The sequence below is a fragment of the Psittacula echo genome (assembly GCF_963264785.1).
Source record: "Psittacula echo genome assembly, chromosome: Z".
In the NCBI taxonomy this organism is placed as follows: Eukaryota; Metazoa; Chordata; class Aves; order Psittaciformes; family Psittacidae; genus Psittacula; species Psittacula echo.
In genome coordinates this window covers 21,747,212-21,769,723 of record NC_137742.1, presented here as the reverse complement: position 1 = coordinate 21,769,723, position 22,512 = coordinate 21,747,212, and the positions used below count along the sequence as shown (strand labels likewise).

Below are 22,512 nucleotides of genomic sequence, written 5' to 3'. Positions count from 1 at the left end.
GCTAGTGAAGAAACCAAAAATGGAAGAAAGCAAAGCTACTTAAACAGGATATAATTGCCTCCAGATGGAGAATGGGAGACATCATATTTTCTTGGTTATAACAGATGTAGGTGAAGCAAAAAGCCAAATATAAAAAGAAAAATAACTCCAGCTTGAGCTATGTCTGTATTTACTCTAATATACTCTATGAATACAACTTAATCAGGGAACCCTGGGAATACAACTTAATCTGAAGTTACCACGAAGTGAGCCCTACCAGATATTTCAGTGTCCTCATAACACTTCATCTGGAGGCACCTTTTCCTTACTCAAGCCCTCTCCAGATTGCACCAGCAACCCTTGTTATAGCTGCTACAGAAGTACTAGTACCAAATAAAAGTACTCAGGCAGGTTGACACTCTTCAGTGACTTTCCACTTTGTTGGGAATTCTGTGATCTCCGGTGAGAAGCCTCTCACCCACAGAGAAAACATAGGGAGTTCAGAAGTTTGCCAGTTTCTTAAGTGGTGAATCCGCTTCTGTATATGACCCTTTTAGGTGTAAAGAGCACAGGGAGGATGGATAGATGTCTAAGGCTTTCATCCCTTCTAAAGGGAATGCATGTCTAGGGAACAGTACATCAGGTTGGTTTGTTTTGTGGTTAGGTTTGAGTTTGGGTGTTGGGTTTTTTTTGTTTGTTTGTTTTCAAATTAGAAACACTCTAGTCTCTTCTGTTTAATTTAAATTCAGTTTTCCTTCTAATAAACAGAAATGAGGCAATACATGGAACTCAGCATTGCCAATAAAATATTGCATACTGAGCAGAATGTGCTTCTCAGACAGCTCTGGTATAAGGCCCAAGTATCATGTAGCACTGTGCAAATGATAGAGTTTTTTACCTTCATGCGTATGACACTAAGAGCTGTGGACATTTTCTTATGTTTACTTGGTTTTCCTCAAGTGTGTGAAACATGTTGCATTCTCTAGGTAACTATCCAGGTGCACAATTTTTCCATGCTTTTTGCTCCACTTACTCATAAATAAAAAGAAAATGGAAATACTGTCATAGCAACATTATATGGGAAAAGCAGAGAAGTCAGCTGGTTTGAGCAACAAAGTTCATGTGCTTTGTATCGTGCTTTGGAAGCCAAGCCAAATATTTCAACATCATTTGCACTCCACTGAACCAGGGGCTGAACAGTCAGAAAATATATAATTTGAAAACTGGGGTATGTCCGTAAAACAGTAGAAGTGAAATCCACTGAGTTAGAATCATAGAATCATAGAATAGTTAGGCTTTTGCTTATGGCAGAGGAGAAAATTAAGTTTCTTTAAACACTATAAGGAAAACAGTCCCATGACTTGGAGATGTGAGATATCTAGAAGTGATGGGCTCCTGAACAGAAGCATCATTGGCACCTGAAATTCAGGAAGAAGTTTGCATTATACTTGCATACGTGGTTAATCATGTCACGTTTATGAAACAAAATATTGATTTTTGCACATATTTTTCTATTTGAAATAGAAAGGAACAATAAAAAAAAAAGAAGACATTCATGTAATTTCATAATATTAACCCCAGCATCCACATGGTTTCCTTAATGAGGGAATCATGCAGTCTTAATGAGTGTTTAAGTTGCAAACTGTATTTGTTCCATGTTTCCTCTTGGCCACGGTGTCTGTTTAAGTCCCATCCCACATGATGCAATAGAGTGCATACTGGAACATCGCATATTTTAAGGCTTATCCAAATTTGGCATAAAAATACATATAGTTCTGTTTTCTGATAAACTCTGCTAGTAATCATAGAAAACACAAAGAATTCTAGCCAGAATGGTTTTATAGTGCAAATACAAGCACATATTAATGTCAGAATAATACTTACTGTTAATAGATAAGAATATTAATGATGTAACACAGATGGTATACTAATTTTACTTGGGCCCACTAGCAAAATGTAGTGCGATCTCATTAAAAGTCTGTTTCAAGATACAGGCAAAATTTTATCCTCTGTGATTCACCAAGAGCTTAAGTTTTTCTGTCACAGTTCTTCCTGCTTAGCTATCCCTGCTACCATACCATAAAAAGATACAAAATTTTAATTATACCATGCATAGTTTTCAGTCTGAATTCCTAAATACACCAAATATTTACCTCCTGTTAACATGCAAAACTCACCAGCCTCATATTCCCTGATATTCTTTAAAGATGTAACTTTCCAAGCTGTAAAATGGGACTGTTTTAAGATGCAAGGAAAGCAGCAGACAATCCTGGAAAAGCTGTGCTCTCTCTTTCTACTGAGAGATTTTCTAAATTTTCTCTCTTCACTCTTTCAAAAGAAGAGTTGTTCTTTGACCAAGTAGATATTTCATAATTTGGTCCTTTCATTTTAAATTTATTTGTTGTTTTGATTATAGTTTATAAGTAGCTAATAGAAGTTTAAATAAAGGAGGATAAAAAGCAGTCAGTGAATGTCAGTAAAAATTATTTATTACAGTGCAAAACTGTCTGATGGAGCTACAGTTTGCCAGTTTCTTAACTTTTATAAAGAGAAATAAGTGGAAGTTGTTCACAATTTTTTGTAAATATTATCTAATAGGGTACTTCTAAGCAGTTTAGGTAACATTTCCTTTTGGTACAATATATTTTCTTGAGCCTGGAACATATAATTCATGCTTCCATGTCATGCACTCTGTTACTATAAAAGGATAAAACTGCTTTGAAGTACACACTGTTTCAGTAAGACAAGAGCTTCTCCATGCTGGCTCTTCAGGTTTACAGACAAAGTCGCTTCCTTTAAAATAGCTGGTTTAGGAGTTATGGTAATAATGTAAAGCACTGTAAAGCAGTTTGTGGCAACAATCTAAAGCATTCTTAAGCATCTGCATTTGAAGCCCTACAGCTTGTATCCTAACTTTGGTGCAGCATCATGATTTTTAGATTTATACTGGATGCTTAGGAAAGTGAAGTATGAATATACTGTTGGAAAGTACTACAGCTCTACATAATTAAGGAAAGAGATCTTTTCTTCAATTAATTTTACATCTGTAATTTAAGAAATTTTTTATTTTCTATTATGTATATATTCTATTCTCATATATAGAGTATATCTATACTCTATAGACTATATACTCTATTTTTATATTCTATTATTATGTATATACTCTATTATGTATAACCTAAATAACTTTTTCATTACAGCTATTATCTATTCCTTAACTGAAGTCATTGCAGAATTTCTGCCATGTGTGGGGAATTTCTTTCTGGCCAATAAATTGCGTGCTTTAGTTACCTTCTTTTGTTGTTGTGTCATTCACTAAGTATATATAATAGCACAATAATTTGATTTACCATTAGTAGAGTAACACTTTTGTTCATAGCTTATTTATGGAAAATCTTTTATTTTCATTCTTGTCAGGAAAGTAAAGAAAATGTCTTTGTTTTGTGTATTTCTAGTAATGTAGTGATTTGCTTAGGCTTTGTCAATATCTCTTTAAGTTAAAACTAAAAATAGTCTGATACTATTTTTCATCTACAAATGTTGGATTGCACTGTGGCGTCACAATACTGTGGATCAAGAGATGGAAACTAAGAAATGGGTAATTGCAGAAAATTCAGAGGAGTCACCAAATTAACTTTTGTAGCTTTAATATCCAACTTTGATTTGGTTACATGACAGAAAAATATGGAGCAGAAAGTGGAAAAGAGAGAAGAAAGAACTGTTAGAGGGAGAAAAGCATGCAGATGAAAGAGGTGGTGTACAACAGAGACCTATGACCACTATCTAAGCAGTCAGTAGCAAAAGCTGCATCATACTGCTGCAGCTCAGTTCTTTCATTTTACCTTTTTTCAGGGCTGAAATTTCAGATGCCTTAGAGCCTTTTGATCTATAATATCTGTCTTTAGCAAAACAGGATTTTCAGCTCCTTAGGAACAGGAGTTCCTGGAAGTGAAAGTCTGCCCTATTGAGTTATCTTCATGGATACACCTTACTGACTTCAAGAGATCAAGATATAAATTCCCCTTCCCTGAATATAAATTAACCTATTATAATTATTAACATAATAACCTATAATTTGTGTAGTGGCTAGGCATAGGTCAGACCCATCCCACATTGCCAGTGACAAGAAGCATCTTGATGCAGATTTAGATTAGAATCATATAACAGCTTAATTACAGTTTTCAAGGCAAGATTTTATGGCAACCCCCTAGCTGTTTTGTAGATAAACACGGCAGGCCAGTGCTGAAAATTCTTATTCTGTGCCACAGAATATTCATAAAATTTTCACATTGTGGCTTATCAGTTTTGTATCTCTCACAGCCACTGTAATTGAAGAAGGGTTTTTTTTAAAGCAACACTACCGTGGTGAATTTAATATAAAGACAAGGATTTGTTTGTGATTCTTGTTGATTGATATTCACAATTTGTAAGCCATGTGTTAATGCTTCCATCAATTAAATTAAATAAAAAATATGCAAAAAACTTGAAGGCTTTCTAAACAACACCTTTGTAATGAAAGAAATACCACTTAATAATAATTCATAGAATCATAGAATAGTTAGGGTTGGAAAGGATGTTAAGATCATCGAGTTCCAAACCCCCTGCCATGGGCAGGGATACCTCACACTAAACCATGACACCCAAGGCTCTGTCCAGCCTGGCCTTGAACACTGCCAAGGATGTTGGCACAAACACTTCCCTGGGCAACCCATTCCAGTGCCTCACCACCCTAACAGTAAAGAATTTCTCTCTTATATCCAATCTAAACTTCTCCTGTTTTAAGTTTTAACCCGTTACCCCTTGTCCTATCACTACAGTCGCTAATGAAGAGTCCCTCCCCAGCATCCCTGTAGCCCCCCTTCAGATACTGGAAGGCTGCTATGAGGTCTCCACGCAGCCTTCTCTTCTCCAGGCTGAACAGCCCTAACTTTCTCAGCCTATCTTCATACGGGAGGTGCTCCAGCCCCCTGATCATCCTTGTGGCCCTCCTCTGGACTTGTTCCAACAGTTCCATGTCCTTTTTATGTTGAGGACACCAGAACTGCACACAATACTCCAAGTGAGGTCTCACGAGAGCAGAGGGGCAGGATCACCTCCTTCGACCTGCTGATCACGCTCCTTTTGATGCAGCCCAGGATACGGTTGGCTTTCTGGGCTGTGAGCGCACACTAAAGCCGGCTCATGTTCATTTTTTCATCAACCAACACCCCCAAGTCCTTCTCTGCAGGGCTGCTCTGAATCTCTTCTCTGCTCAACCTGGAGCTGTGCCTGGGATTGCTCCGACCCAGGTGTAAAATATTTTTTTCCGTTAATTCCATTAATGCTACTGGAAACTTAATTTACAAACTTAATAAAGTCATCGAAGTGTCCTAGAAATGCTGACATTCGCTAGAATATCAACTCATAAGACCAAAACAGAATTTCTGCTCCACATGTACTCTTAGGTCTGTACACTTTAAAGCAGTAGGCACTTTAAACCAGTATGGCTGGAGCTTCTCTCTCTCTGAACTGCTTCACAGTGACCTAGTCAATGGTATTAAATTTAGGTCATCTAAAATATCAACTTGAAACCTTGCATTTGATCTTAAATCCTTCTGAGATGGTATGGAAAGCTAGTTTTTGCTGTGAGGAAGTCAAGGTTTTGTTGTTGCTTCTTTCCATTTTTAGTTCATATAGAAAACTTGTACTTAATCTGTTCTTTCCAAAAAAGAAAAATTCTGAAGGCCTAGTTAAACCAGAGAGTGCAGTGCAGCTGTAGGACTCTGTTCAATGTTTAATATAGAGAAACCAAATATGCTATAAAAAACCCTATACATTTTACTTGTAATTTGGTACTCACTCAAGTTCATGAACACTCTTCTGTGGCACACTACAGTTTCACTCCAGTGTGTCAGACCAAAGTACATGGGAAATTTTTCATAAATGGACTCTTTAACATCTATTTAATTTGGTTCAACTTTGGGACTTGCATGTTTTGTGAGTTTTTTGATATATAAAGTAGTAAAAAATTATGAAATAGTGCTCATGGGGGAAAAAAAAAAAAAAGGCTGATAAAATTCAGTTTGCTACTAATTTTACTAGCAAATTTAGATGGAAAAATGCTTTCCAAGAGTCATGTGAAACCACATTAACTGAATTAAACTTGTCTTGTTGAGATGACTGTTGAGGAAGTTACATAGTATAATAAATAATCCAGATCTATTAAATCAACAGAAATATCTGGACTGCAAGTTTTATATTTTGGGAGAGAAAAGTGACAGCCAAGCACATGCAAACAAAGATATTCCTCTGAGATGCAAAGAGGGTCTCCAGTTGTCCACTCAAATACAAACCTGGTTAATTAAGATGTTTTGGCTCATTCTTCATTGTTTATTTTATTTTTGTTGGTGATAATGATCGTATTTTTAAATAAAACTATAGGTCTGTATTTGCTATGTGAAGTTTCTATCTTAGTCCTCCTTCAGACTGACTTTTTTATTTAAAGAGTAGCGCAATATACTATCGGTGGGCTTTTTTCGGTACAAATGTAATAACTACCTAGTTTACTGTGCTTTATTTTTTCCTAGAACATAAAGATGGTGTTTGCTGAAGTTTTAGTGCAAAATTATATAATCATGGAATCATGGAATGGTTTGGGTTGGAAATGACCTTAAGATCATCTAGTTTGAATCCTGCTGGCATGGGCAGGGACACCTCACACTAGACCAGGTTGCATAGGAAAGTAGTATTAGCAATCATCAACTTGAATTTATAGATCAGTTGCAACAGAGTAAAATCAGTGTGTTTATCTAAAATCTGTCACACGAACTAAATGTATTGAGCTGTTAAATATCACTTTGTTTACTTAATAGGTGCATCTGCTGTAGCAGCACTTAGTCCTTCAGAAATAATGGTCCATCAGCTGAGCCTGAAAGAGATCCAAGATGATTTAATATATGGTTAAGAAAATAAACAATAGAGTCAGAACTGAGATCTGAAGTCTAGATTGAAGAAAAGCAAGTAAAATATTACTGGAGATGTTCTGCAAGGTCATATTTTAAAATGCCCTTTTTTTTTTTTTTTTTTCCAGTACTAGTAGTATTTGTTTTCTTTGAGTTGTATACTTACCAAGGGAAGAGCAACATACTATGTTACTCCATTGAAGCTGCTCCAGTTTATGTTAAAAAAGCTGAAATGGGCAAACTTTGAATGTGGTGCTCTCATGCATATATAGATTTAAACCACAGATTCATGTCTATACCACAGATTAGAATTACTGAAGTTCTATCAATCCCATATATCTGTGGATAAATCCCTGCAGGAGAGAAAGACTCAAGTTATTAATTGGGTTTTAAATACTATGCATTGTAAGAGATAAAAGATCAAACAAGTTTCATATCCAAACTAAAATCATACCAAAACCAGGACATGCAAAGGATGGAAGGATGACTGTATTTTAGGAGAGGCCTTAGGGTTGTTTAGAAAAGTGATTTAACTAGTCTGATATTTAACAGCTTTTTTTTTCATCAAGATTTTGGTTGCTGATGAAGAGAACTTTGTGTCAGGGAAATAACTCATGTTTTTCTAAAGAGCCAGTGCATTTTTTTTTTAATTATTCTGTTCTCTAATGCTCTGTTACCCTCCATCTTGGTGTACTGAGCTGAAGGAGGGCTATTTTCAATGGCATTCTCAGAAAACAAAACAAAACAATAAGAATTTGACTGAGCAATAAAGGCATAATTCTCAGGCCCACAAGCAGAGTTTTAGTGTTTTCGCATATTAAGGAGGACAACACATCCCCAAAGCCAGCATAATCGATATCTTTCACAACAGAAATATCAAAACCCATAGATCCTACATTTGTTCATCATCAGTGTAATATACTTTGTCCCATGCACTAGATGTCGTCATAGAAACCATGTGAGTGAAAACACACAAGTTCTACAATCTAGAATCATCTCTATAGAGGAATGTCAGACAAAACAACAGCCACTTGGATCATCCTTCAGCAGATCAAACAAAAGGCATCTAGCAATATCTTAAAAAGAAAAGCCTAGGAATTAAAACTGTCATTTTACTGGACACTGTAATGAATAGAATATAAGGAAGAAGTTCTTTACTGTGACGGTGGTGAGGCACTGGAACAGACTGCCTAAAGAAGTGGTAAGTGCTCCATCCCTGGCAGAGTTCAAGGCCAGGTTGGACAGAGCCTTGGGATTTATGATCTAGCTTGAGGCGTCCCTGCCCATCTGAGGGGGTTGGAACTGGATGGTATTAAGGTTCTTTCCAACACAAACCATTCTATGATTCTGTGATTCTTTGAATCCACAGAGTCATTGTTTTTTTTTCAATCTCATATTTTCCCCACTCTCTCACTGGCCACCTTCTATGTTATAGATGCTATTTCTCTGTTTTTTGCTCTCTGTGGATCTACTATTTTTTCTCTTTCTAGCATCCCTTTTATTCTTCACAGGTACTGCTATTTCATTTTTTTTCCTCTATGTTTAGTTAATGACAGAATTGTATTAAGAACACATTTGGTTATAATTCCTATTAGTGTTTTGTTATTAATTTAGATGAAAGGATTGTGTACACAAACTGCTCTGACATCCTTGTCCGTTTAGAAGCTAAGAGCAGACAATGTTTTGGTACAAATAGCTGCTGGCCCATATTTTGGAAATACATGGTCATCCCTAACAACATAAGGCTGTGAATGGGCATACGTGAAGGTACTCTGTGTGTTCCTGAGAGCTCAGCCTTCTCCCTGAGACTTCTGAGCCTCCAGTGGTGTGCAGCCTGGCCTACGCCTGTGTCAGGCATGGCACCCACAGATCTTACTACTTCATTTGCTAGGACTGTGCATGCAGGGGCTCCTGTATTAAAAGAAATACGCATATCCTGAGATAATGGACGTGAGTCCTTTATGAAGTACAAAACTGAGGACTGAAATAATGATTTTAGTAGCCATGGCTTTTAAATGGATTTCTCATTTGAGTTAAAAGAATGTGTTTTTTGTTTCTAAGTAAGTTATTCTCTTTTTGTAGATAGTTGAACATTTATTAAAGATTAGAAAACTTCTTGAGTCTTTATTGTGCTTAGTTAATACCTGAGAAAGGATATTGTCAGAATTAGTGGTGTTTTAATCTCCTTCTGTGTAAACCTTTTCAGAAGAAATATTTCTGCCCAGTGCATTCTCCAAAATGATGACTTTTTGACCCATCTGGCCAAGGATCGTAAAGCAAGTAATCAGTAGAGGGCTTGAGTGGGGAAGCCATTATACTAGAAGGAAAAACAGTGCAGATGGCAACCATGTGTTCCAATGCACTCTTCAGAAGGCTTTCTTTCGGCAAGAAAGATAACTAAGCTTCAGATTATCTTAAAATTATTAAATTCATTTACACTGCTAAGTACAATTAAAAATAAACATTGAAGAAGTCAGTTTTTCAACTGCCATCAGTGCAATATGTATTAGATTGAGAACTTTTTAGGCAAAATGTCCTAGTAGCTCATGCTTATCTTTGCAAGAATGGCATCCTAACTGAGAAATGTTTTACATGCCAAGACCTTTTTGCAGTTGTAAAAGGCAAAATTGAATCCTTTATTTGTGTTTGTGTCCAAAATAACAGAACATGATGGAAACAAAAGTGCAAAGAAATCTTAGCCCATTTTTCTCTTCTTAAATGTCACCTTATCTGGGTGTTGATCAGCTGGACATGACTTCACGGGACTGAATTTATTTACATATATACAAGTTGCTAAAACTGCAGAAATAAATTTCAACATTTTATAACTTCATATTCCAGAGACAGAAATGTGCCTCTTGCTGTGATTTGTAAAACTGCCAGTGTGTTTTGAATGTTAGCTCGTTAGAAAAGTTATGAAATACGTGCCTGTGAGAATGGAACATTTTAAAGGATATTATTACAGCCAATATTTAGTGTCAGTAGCGGCCTTTAATGATGTTTGCAGTACTGAATATAACACAGTTTTCTGAACTGTGTATGAATATCAAAGAAAAAACTTCTCTATTGAAATATTTTTTTATCTAAATATTTATGAATTTTTCCATAGGTGAATCAATTATTTTTCATGTAAACTTTCACATATTCTTAGAGAAGTTTCTTTTTTGTGGTACTTTCATGAGTAATTTAAGGTGGGAATTAGAATAAGAATTCAGAAGACTCTTTGTAGCCATTATGATTTAGTTTTTAACCTTCCCTTGGACATGTAACAGAAACCAGACAAACCACCTTTCAGAGTTACATGTAAAATGCTGACGGTAGAATGAAAAGGCTGACTCTATTTTTTCTAGGTTTCATGCATACACACTGAAATACAGCCCAGATGGTCTCTAGAGCAACCAGTAGTGAGCACATTAGTTATGTGTGCTACTTAAGTAATTTCAAATAGTAACTGCTGCAATTAAGACTTTACTGTAATTTTCTATAAAATCACTAAATATGCCTTTGCATACTATAAACCTCTATTGGCACAAGGTCATTATTTATAAAAAGCAAGTAAATTACTCCTTGCATAACTGTTTCTTTATTTCTTGAATAGTCTCAAATTTCAGGCATGTGCAAAACAGATTCAAGGTGTGGCACAGACATGCTCTTCCAAGAACTTCATGATTTCTGTCAGAAATATGATGCAATCGTAAACATGCAACTTCAACTATGTTTGGAGTCACCCTAAATGTAGACAATGTAACTCTGCACATACTGAAGTAGCAAAATCTCTGTGACCACAGCAAGACAAGGATTTTACTGAAGCTTATCCAAAATAGAAGTTTAAGTTTTTGTTCTCTAGCCACTGTCAAACGTGGCTGGTCTGTGGCCATTCTAGGAAGAGCATGTTTTGAGGAGTAGTTTAAAAAAGAAGGTTGAGGGTTCATGAAATTTTATGGTATCTTTTTACCTGCACACAGCGTCTGCATGAAAAGCACAAAATGCTTGAGAAAGAAGCAAAAATCCGTGACTGAAGCAGTCTTTTTTACCAGACTAAGGGCAGCTGTTTAACAAACTAATAGATACAGTGAAGATGAAAATGGCTTAGAGGAGAGAAAACTGAATTTAGGTAGAAAATACAAATTTAATATAAAAAGGAGCCATGTGTAGGAACATATAAATGGAATTATGCTGTTGAAATAGTGAGCCACAAAGACATAGCAGTCTTTTTGCCCAGGAAGTGTTGATAATAGTCAAGTCTGGTGGGGAACAGATAGTAAGGGTCTGATCATGTTTTAGGACTCTGTACAGAATAATTCTTCGAAATATTACCTGAGTGAAAATAATGGAACTCAGTTATAGCATATTTTATATATAGAGAGATATATATATTTGGGCAACATTTGGCCAAAATGAAGGATCAAGGCTGAAAAAATTTTAGGACAGCGTGAATAAGTGAGAGTGCTATCAATGTCTCAGAAAACGCTATGCTATAATGCTCTTTTAAAGCTCAGGTTTAACATTTTGCTTGTACCAGAATATCAAAAAATGGTATGAAAAGCCTGGCTAGGTAAAATAAGGCAAGAATTTGATACAGAAGGCTACAAAATGGCTCCTAAACATAAATCTGGTGTTTAAAACTATTTAAGAATATATTTAAGATAGTGGAAAAGAAGATGTCAAAGGCAGAGGTCTATGGAATTAGCTTCAGAGATGATACAGGGTAAAACTGAGAGGAGAAAATAAGAGTTCAGTTGGGCAGCAGAGTTGAAATACAAGAAGAGAGGATGCTGAGTGTGAAAGAAGTCTTAGAGTCAGGGGGTAGCTTCTGGCTTCAAAATCAGTCAGAGCTCAAGGAGAATAAAAAAAAAAAAAAAAAAAATAAATTTGGCCAGGATTTGAAGCATTGATTGATATAAGAGAAATTCATACTGAAAGTCTGTGAAGTTTATACCCACCCAATTATAGCTGTTTAGAGGACAAGACTCATAATTGACATAACATTTTTAGCTTTTCTGCTTTAAAACTGAGATATAATTTATTTTACAGCAGGTAACAATCAGGACCATGTAGCTCTTCTTATAAGGAATGTGTAAATCTAACCTTTCTATCATGACAAAAAAGCTTTCATGTTATTTGAAAAAGCATATTCCTGTAAAGGAAAATTTATTTAGAGGAAAAGTTTCGTATGTCTTCAAAGAAGTGACAATTTAATATTTAGGGATTACTGTGTTTGAGAAAGTGGTATTTTAAAAAGATACCAAGTTGAAAGGCATCTGGTTATCTGTATTTTTTTAGAGGTTCACACAGAAAGTTATGAGTTATGTCTAGGCCTCTTTATCAATTTCAACTGCTTTCCCTCATCATTGAAAATTACCTGAAGTAGTACATCAGTAGTGGACTTGCATACATGTCAGTCACAGAAGGGAAATGAACAGGTAAGACTTTCCATTCCAATTTTACATTGATTTTTTTATTTTTATTTTTATTTGTTTAAATTATTTTTTATGAAATGTGGTGGTGTAAGGAAGAGAACGATTTGATGTTTTTCCTCTTTTTCTAATTAAAGATTCTTTCTTCTGCATTTAACAGAGCAGCAAACAACTAGAAGGAAGTTAGCTGGATTGAATTCAATGGTTAAAAATAGAGATAGCTTTGCTAATCAACTGCTGAAGGAGAGCATCAAGAAAAGAGAATAGATTGATTTGCTATATTAGCAGGCTATCATTAGAGTATGTGAAAGGAAAACACTAGCTAAGTGTTAAGTAAAACTTTGCTGGTTTCAGAATTGCTGTCCGACATACAAATATGCTTCTTATTAAAAACCCATATAATATGATGAGCTATGACACACGAAGTATCTATAGAAGGGCATAGAGGAAAAATGCACATTCTCCATGTCCAGTGTTGCACTGCATTGGTAATACTGATGTGCTTGCATCCAATTTATGCAATTTATACATCCATAACAACATGAAGTTTCTGACCGTTATCTCTGGTGGTATTTAACAGTCACTATAGCTATCAGTTTCTTTGAGATTCATTCTGAAATATACTTTTCCTATGTCTGGTATGTTGTCTATCAAATAAGTAGAAATTCAAACAGACGAGAATAAAATAAAGAGTTCAGAAAAAACTAATAAATTAGCCCTAAACTGGGGAATAATTCAGAATGAGTGAACATGAGAACACATTCTATCTCCCCTTCCAGAAATCTAGGTATTCAGAAGAGGTCAGTCTTACATAAGTTTTAGCTGGCAGGCATAGCTGATACACTGTCTATTCCTTTGATGTCTTTACTTTTCTCCTGTCTGGGAAGGAAGGAGTGACAGGTCAGAGGTGCAGGGTTTTTTTAATCACGGTAGTTACTACATTAGTTATGGACTGGAGAGGTGATGTCTTGACAGTGTTCATCTCTCACACAATCCAAGTATGATGTGAGGCTAAATATGAAAATGTTTTGAAATTTACATTTCTATAAAAGTAGTTCAGCTGGTACAAGAAAATGATGAGGAAAAGAATCACATTATAGAAGCTTATAGTTTTTAGTCTGGTACCACAAGACATATCAAGTACATCTTGCATAGCCCATAATGTAGTTTTCTAATGTGAAACAGGCAAGAATACATAGTCCACAGAAAAACAGACAGACAGCTGTTGAGGAGCAGTTTCTCTCTGTCTTAAAATAGACGTCTGAATCATGGAAATAGACTACCCTAGCAAGTATCTACTAGAGTGGTCTATTGTAGGAGCCTCGCTGATCAGTTTAAATCAGCAACCAACATTCCAACAGCTCAAAGCTAGTGATAAAACTCCTTTCATAGTGTGCCCTGTTTAGCTCTCAGTGAATAATTCATGGCAAGTAATGTACTCTCAATTTAACCTTCATTTGTGCTCATAGAATGTTCTCTAGTAACTTGCTACATTTTTATACACATAGCTTTTTTCTTTTAATTACAGTTTTGTGTTAAAAATGAAGCAAGTTTCATACTTCTGAGTGCTTATATAAAATGCTTGGTTTTTCTTTCTTCTCACTGTACCAGCTAGATGAGGTTTATTGAGTTTTTCATACCTCAAAACCAAACAGGAAGTAAAAAAAGAGAATTTTATACAAACACAAGTGTATTTTCTGAAACACAAGTGCCCTGGAGATGTAGTTCCTCTTCGTGAAAGAGTTGGTAGCATAGTGAATAATAAAGATTTAATTTTACTTACTCATTTTTTAATGAAGGACTTAAAATTATGTATGATGTCATTCTACCAAACAAGAGTCTTATCTGTGTCTGACTTATTTGGGTCATGGTGCAATACCTGTGGATGGCAAGTTTCCAGTGAAGAACATGGCGATATCCACTCTCTGGTTTTGTAAGGAACTGTACCATTACAATGATGTAAATACACGCTTCAGATTTGTTCTCAGACAGGCCTTCTGATAGTAAAAGTTGATTGCTTCACTGCTTCCAAAAAGACAAAAGCATTACTGAAACATACTAATTTTAGAATATGTATGGTTGGAGAATACAGTTTTGCTGCTAATGATAGATTTTTGCTCTATACAAGATAAGGTTGGGGGGGGACAAAGTGCTTGAATATGTAAGATTAGCTAACATACTTAAAATTTCATTCTATGTGTAATTTTTTTCAGATTGTATGTATAAGTTTTGTCATCCTGAAATGGTGGTATATTTTGTATTCTTTAACTATATATATAGTCTTGAAATGGTGGTATTCCTAAGTGTCTTCCAGACATCTCTTCTTAAAGAAATCTCCCACTTTTGTGTTTGAGTGATACTCAACAGAACTTGCCCATTCTTTTGAGCAAGTCAGTGATGAAAGTGGATATATCCTACAAAATATGATTGCACTTACTACTCTAAGCCTGACACTTCACAGTAACTTTGTTCAGGACCAGCCCTACTTTTGAAACCTTCGTAAAAGTACTACAGTTCTCTGCTTTTCCTAGCAGCCACTGCTTCATTAACAGAAGAGAAAAAATGCTAGTCTTCACCTTTTTTTAGCCAAAAATACTGATATGCTGCATTTGGAAAACATAACTACTGCTTAATTCTGTGCTGACTTAAGTATGAGCTGATAAACTGATGTTTATTTTTTTAAGCAACTATTTAGCTATGAAATTATAGTCGAAGTTTGTATGGAGCAAATAGTTGAAAAACAGAAGGCCTGATGAAAACATATACAGATTTTCTCTTTTGCAATGTAGTAAGTGCTGTAATTATTAGAGTATGTCCATTTAGAGCTGACAAAAAGACCGTGTTTTATAATACAAACAACATATTTACAGTTTTATATACGTATTCATGTACTGTCGTGGTTTAAGCCCAGGCCATAAATTAGAACCATGCAGTCTACTTCCCCCCCACCTTTCTTCCCCCCACTCCTGGAGGGACGGGGAGGAGAATCGAAAGAATGCAACTCCCACGGGTTGAGATAAGAACAGTTTAATAACTAAGGTATAACACAAATCACTACTGCTACCACTAATAGTAATAATGATAAAGGAAATAACAAGGAAGAGAATACAACCGCTCACCAACCGGTACCTTGCCCCCACCCCGCAGTGATCCAGCCCTTCCGGGAACTCTCAGTTCTACATCCTGGGCATGATGTGCTGTGGTATGGAATACCTCTTTGGCTAGTTTGGGTCAGGTGTCCTGTCCCTGCTTCCTCCCGGCTTCTCCTCCTCCCTGGCAGAGCATGAGACTCACAAAGTCCTTGGTCAGTCTAAACATCCGTGTTATCAGCTCTGTTCTCAGGCCAAAAGTCAAAAACACAGTGCTGCAACAGCTACTAAGAAGGAGAAAAACTGACTGCTACTGCTGAACCCAGGACAATGTTCATATACATATATATACACACATATATATACATACATATATATATATATATATATATATAAAAAGGACAGACATGGCTGAGTATCTGGAAGGATTTTTTATGTCTTATTTACCAGCCCAATACACTAGGTAGCCTTAGCTCAGCTCAAGTCCAAAGTCTTCTAGTGGAGTAGTATTTAATTTTAGGCTCTTCACTGTTATCCAGTATTAGTCCAACATTATCAGGTACCTTTTATTCCATCCCTAATGCTAGGTGTAACCACAGACCACATCCATAGCTGATAGCAAGAGCTGTCACTGTTTGCCAAGAATATAATTTTTGTCGGAAAAAAACCATTCTCTTACTCACAGAAATTACTCCTTTATTTTTCTTTTTATTTTTGAATCTCTAGCAATGAAGCTTTACACAGGTACTAGATCTATTGTGATAAAGCTTTATTTCTGCAACTAAGTTTATGTGGACCAGCAATTGTCAGTACTGAATTTGCTAACCTCTAATTGCATAACTGACCAAATCAAGGGAAAATTGGTCCAGAATAAAGGCAGAAGGACATGTTTGAAGCCCAGCATTTATCAAGAACCTGTCTTTGCTATGTGAGGAAGTGGGGCACTGTAAGGCCTCTCTCTGATACATGCCTTGTTTGCTGCTCATCGTACAGCTTGAGCAGCAGCACCTGACAGTTTCAAAGGGTAGCAAGACTGAGTATCATCAGACAAAGCATGGCAGAATAGGGTATCCTCATGTAAGGCCCTATTTGCCATGCTACCTATGAAGAGTTTTTCATGCTTGAGCCTCTGTAGAGCACACTGTAACTTTATTTACACTGTAATCACTGAGCAAATAAACCATATTTATTCATAAGTCAGGTAGCTTGATGCAGGCAGCTAAATGTAGATGAATATAGAAAGGAAACAGTAATGGAATATGTTGTATTTCTTCTGTGCGCTTTGGTTTGCCTTTTTCCATTCTTGAATATTATAGGCTATAATTGTTATAACATTTTTTTCAGTTTTTTTACTTAATGCAGTTATGTGTACCTTTTTCCTCTTTGATAAAGTCGTTCCTGGCAAAAGGGAATATGCTGTTACCTAGAAATAAATATCAGAGTTTAACTTCCTGGCATTCTCCTAACACCCTACAAAATATTTTAAAAATAATTTCCTATTGTGTGCAGTTGCAGTCATCTGCTGGGTCAAAAATTTCCTTCTCTAATTCACTGGCATAATGCTTGTTACTGAAAGATGTCTCTGCTGAACTTACACCTGCATTAACTAGTCCTTAAACCCATGCAGGTGAGATAAGAACATTGTGTTAATCTTTTCTGTCCTTCAGTCTTGTTGTGCAGTACAGGATGTAAGAGGATAAACTAGTGCTGTGGATGAACTAGGATGAACTGAGCAACTCACAGTTTAGCAAAACGAAATGGTATGGTGTTTAGCTGTGGGAAAGTGTTTCCTGTTGTGGAGTATGTGCTCCTAGAGATTAGAAAGATGGGGTTTGCATCTCAGTGGATATTCTTTGCATATAGAAAACTATATTTCATATAAACATGTCAACTAGCAAGCATATATGAAGACAATAAAAACACAAAGTGTGCACAAGACCAGACGCAATAGTAGCTAAACAATGCCAGGGATAATCCTGAGTGAATGAGCACAACTCCAGGTTTTGGATATACTTTAATAATCTGATCTGGAATAAATTAATGATGAAACTAAGAGTGCATGTGAAGAAGCAGCAGCCTCTTGTATACCTTTCATTTGCTACTGTGCATTCCAAGCAACATACTTAAGAGCCCAGTCATTCTTTACATGTTAAGGCTTGATGGTAAGCTTCCAGGATTCTCTTTCTCTTTATACATTGCCAGTGTCCCTATGTGTCCAAAAGCAATGCATATTTGCTAGAAATTCCTGAATTTTTCACCCCAGTAAAAAAGAAAAGTGGTAGCAGCTGTTGCAGGTTTAACTTTCAGTGTTAAACTCAAGTCTTACCATACTACAGGGACTTTTCACTTTGCCTTAAAAAGGAAGATGGTGAATCTATTTCTTCATCTTGCATACAGCAACAGCAACAATAACCTGGCATCCATTGCCCTTTGATGTCCAGGGGCTTTTCAAGCAGCATGGTCGGTATTATTCCTGTTTTACTAACAAGGAAGCCAAAACTCAGAATGCTTAAGCAAATTTTCCATACTCTCAAGGCAAAGATGTTCCCAAGAATGGAACAGAACAGACAGTTCTGCACCTCTTTCCCTAAGCCGTACTTTTACTTAATTTTAATTTTCAATTTTGTGCAATGTAACATTTGTTTAGTTCAATTAGTTACTAATTTGAAGGTAACTAGCATCCTCAATGTGGGTTGAATCCTGCACACATTTTGTTATTTGTGTTTTAATTACTTCTATATCTTTTCTTCATTAGACAGCTTAACTATACAGCCAAAACCTCAGTTGATGTATATATGCAGATAAAAAATATTGTTGTGTTTCTTGCTGCTTTTTATTATCAGGGTATTTAGCATTACTGAATAGCTTAATCTTTTAGTATTTTCATTAATTTAAAATCTTCTTTATTTTCATTATGCAGTCAACACTTGTCTTAACTATGATGGCATACCAATAAAAGCTGTGTTTGAGAGCCTTTATTCCTACAGCTCTAAAAAAAGATTCCAAAAAGGAAAATAAATACAATTTTTATGAAGTTACAGAATGACATGTGAAAATCAGATGCCACAGATGTCTATTGCACATCTCAAATAAATGTTTGTTTTCATGTACTATCTATATTGTACGTGCATCTGTAAAGCCATGCACATCTTTTTACAGGTAGTGTACAATAATGAATATGCTTATATTATCTTTTTGGATAGTACTTTATATGTATCTGTACATAATTTGCATCTTTTCATTTTGGATTTAATAACATAGAATGCAGTAGCTATCACTCGTAAAATATTTTTCTGGGAAAAAAGAATGTTTCCAATTAACAGAGATACATTTCCATCTTCTGATATGTAAATTACCTCTTATAATGATGTTGGATCTAATACTGTGATTTATTCTGTCTTTGAGAAGTTTCATTTACTTCTCTTGCTGATGGCTTCTTAAGGGCTATTTAAACGATTGATTGATATCATAATTTTCCATTGCTATCAGAGTGGAATGACCACTTCACTTTTTATTCTCTTTATTTTTCTTAATTTCTCTCTCTTTTAATTCCTCAAGTTATGAGAAATTGAGAGTTTACATTATTTGACTCTATACCAAGACCTGGAGCCTAAAATAAATACTGCGTCATCTTCTGTGAGCACAGTGGACTGGTATGCTCTTATCTTTATTTAAATCTAGATAAAACTGCCGTTGATACTAATGGTAGCACGGCAGGTTTTTGTATGAATTAAAAGCTACTGCTAACTGCCAAAGTTCATCTAATACTTTCCCCAGAAACTTTTCTAGAAAGGATTTGTCTTTCTCATACCATCAAATCACTGAGTTCCCTGCAAAAAAATTTTCCCGCTGGTAGAGCTGAGAAATCACTGACAAATAGTTTTTGCTTTGCACACAGCTTGCAAGATACCAATTCAGATGAAAAATAAGGGATGTTTTGATTGCTTATTGTGGCTCCTTTTTATGCCTCATTTTCTCAAACTGTCCTTTCTTTTTTTAGCTTCACCAAAGTAAAATTTTGAATTTTACATAAAACTAACATTCCCTGGACAATTCTCTCTCCCTCCTTTTTGGAGGAAGCCTGTGTTTCTAAGGTTGCTACTTGAAGACTGGCTCTGATTTGACTGCGTGGAATATGGCTACAATACTGCAGTCGTCTTGTTGCTAATTAATACATATTTCATAATAGCACCTGAAGTTGGCAGGCACTTGGAGGGCAGGGTTTTATTTCTAAGGAGCTGATAAAGAAGACCAAAAAGGAAAGCATTTTCAGCAATAATTGTTAGTATTTACCCCTGTTCATGATCTGCATCTCCAGCAGACTTTTTTTCTGAATCTGCCTTGAAAGACATCACCTTAATTACATAAGAACCTGTAATACAGTGTATTTATATTAAACGCTAATATTTATTATATAGAATGCTGTATATTTCTAGTTATATTGCTGTTAACTACAAGTAAGAGGCAGCATCTGGACTGATATGTTTTTGAGAACAAACCGTTCTCAGGATTGAGATATTTACCGTGCCATACAGTAAATGTCTCAATCCTGAGATATTTACTGTCTGGCACAGCAGAAGTAGTACTTGAACATTCCAGTCCACCATGTGATTGTGAAACCACTTAGTCAAAAGCTTTATTTTCTTTCACTTTGTGTTCCTTCATTGATATGGGAATATTGTTCATATTTATGCATTTATTATGCATAATCCAGCGAACTTAAGGGAGAAGCTTTAAAATGGCCAGCTATTCTGTAATAGACCAGCATCTCTATTTCGTATGATTTTTGGGTTTTTTACATGACCTATTCCATCTGTTTAAGGAATAAAAAAGTTTCACAATATGGTGCCTGATTTATGTCTACTTCTACAGACGTGTGACCTGCGCGGTAACAGATCCAACTGTTACCAGAGGTCCCATGACTGTATGACCCTTTGAGCTAAATTTACCACAGATGCTTTTTCCACTCTTGGAGGTTAACTTCTATGGTTCCACAGGACTCTTACAAAATGTCCTGCATTAACCACTAGGTGATATTTGAAGGTGGGTGCCAGGAAACACAAAGAACAGAATACTTAGCAAGAAACCTTATTAACATTCCTGTGGAGCACTTTATATTCAGATGGCAGACACAAGCCTCCAGGGTAGTTAGGATATTTCCTGTTGATAAGCAATGTAGTTGGTAATGCATTTTATTGTGCAGTTATAAAGTGCAAAGGTTCTAGAGAGCTTTACACACTTTATGCTCATTCTTATTTGGGTTTTTTTGATATTTTAACACATAGCCTATTTATCATGTTTTCCTTATATTTGTCAAGTCTATATAAATTTTATAAATACAATTGTTGTGCTTGCTTTCATTATTAACCTAGCTGCACTAACATCAAAATAAATATACTGCAACACTTGTAAAGACTGTACAAAGGAATGGCTATTACGCATGTAACCACTTGTTGAGCAATAACTTTGCTCTTTCAATTTAAAAACAATTCTAAGCGTTCATAGAAAATTCAAAATGTATAATTTAAATGGTATATTCACTATCCATTTCTTTGCATTTTTTTTCCTCTTCTACTGCTGTAATTGCCAAATATGCTTACACTAATATTTCCTAAAAGGAATAAACTCTCAAAGCTTTTATAAGTTTTTTGATTAAAAAAAAAAAGTTTTTTTTTTTCTAGAAATTATAAATGCAAGTTTGCTTGTAATGTATAAACTATTCATGTATTTATTGTAACAGAAAAAGATCTCTTTCTGAAGTACAGAGGACATCATGTTAGAGTACTTTAGCTGAGGTATTTTGTCCTTCAGTGATTTATAACAATAGCTGTCTGTATGTGTGTTTGACTTCAATAGTCAACACAGAATTTTATTTTTACTTAACTTCCCCACAGTATTTTGAATGTCTTTCAGACAGGGAATACGTTCTGTTTTGTGAAGTTAGATAGTAGTACTTATTCACAGTATTTAGGCAGGCATTAAGAGGAAAATTAAAAAAAAAAAAAGAAGAATTACGTTTCTAGGTAAGGCTTTTAATTAACTTGGAATGAAAGATCCTTTCTTTACTCCACAGAGACTAATTTATCTAGCATGTCTCTAAGTGGAAATGCCCTGCAAACTCACTAATGTTACTGTAACTTATATTCATCTTTTCCTTTCATTTATTACCCATCAGTATTGTTCTTTTGTTTAAAAAAATGGAAAAAAAAAAAAGGAAAAAAAAAAGAGGGGGGAAAAAAAAAAGACGAGGAGCTTGACCTTTAAACCTGTTGTTATCACACTGCAAGAAAGAGATAGAGACTCTTTTCAGCTGCCTTCACTCCCATGTGACCTGCAGGGAGAATAGATTCAAAATAGACTAGTTCCTCCCAGGGCAGTACAAGACAGAGGAGAAAAGCACTGTCATTTCCGAACAGCACAGAGCTAGAGTAAAGTCAGCGTGTAAAAGGAAGGAGTTGCAGTGTGTTGGAATTCTTCCTCCACAGCCTGGATTATTACAGGAGACGGACTTCAAGGGGTTTAAAAAGCAGAGGATTTTAAAAATTTGTTCAAAATGGAGTACTTTGAGAAGGAGCTGTGTCAGGACAACTGATGTTTGACTTCTAGAACTACTGAAGGAATTTTTCAAAATGAGCATTGTTATGAAGCCAAGATCTCGATCTACCAGCTCCTTAAGGACTGCCGACACAATGTGGTAATGTGTTTGGTTTGTTTCTTTCAGACTCCCCTTCCTATTATGACACACAGGCATGTCCCAAGAAAGTCACAGGGTTTAATTTTGACTTAGATTTTGCATGGCTATTACAGATGTTCAGCTGCTGAGTTTCACAACTAATAGTAAGAAAAAAAAAAAGATCAGCTTTTGCTTGTGCAATACTGTACATAGCATTCTTTAAATGAAAACTCATTACATACATTTTTTTAACCCCTTACACACATTTTTCCCATTCACCAGTCAGGTTCAGTCCTTGCACTTTACAGGTACCTTTATCTTCAGTAGATTTATTTCAGGAACAAAGTTGTAATATAAAGCTTCTAGTTCTGGAGGCTGGAGGGTAAAATGAAGCTATAGTTTGTGTGAGCTAT

General features: G+C 35.6%; 1 protein-coding gene across 7 annotated transcripts in view; it reads left to right on the top strand.

The window, feature by feature from the left end:
• Positions 1-22,512, top strand: part of PDE4D (phosphodiesterase 4D) — a gene marked incomplete at its 5' end in the record, with an annotated part of 509,165 nt that overhangs the window by 330,527 nt on the left and 156,126 nt on the right. Inside the window, one exon of one of the 7 annotated variants that reach the window (XM_080636846.1) lies at positions 22,056-22,120. The exons of the other annotated variants lie outside the window; for them this stretch is intronic. Within the exon in view, the coding sequence (XP_080492972.1) occupies positions 22,056-22,120 (65 nt within the window). Of the gene's footprint in view, positions 1-22,055; positions 22,121-22,512 lie in introns of those variants that run through there. 7 annotated transcript variants of the gene reach the window in all.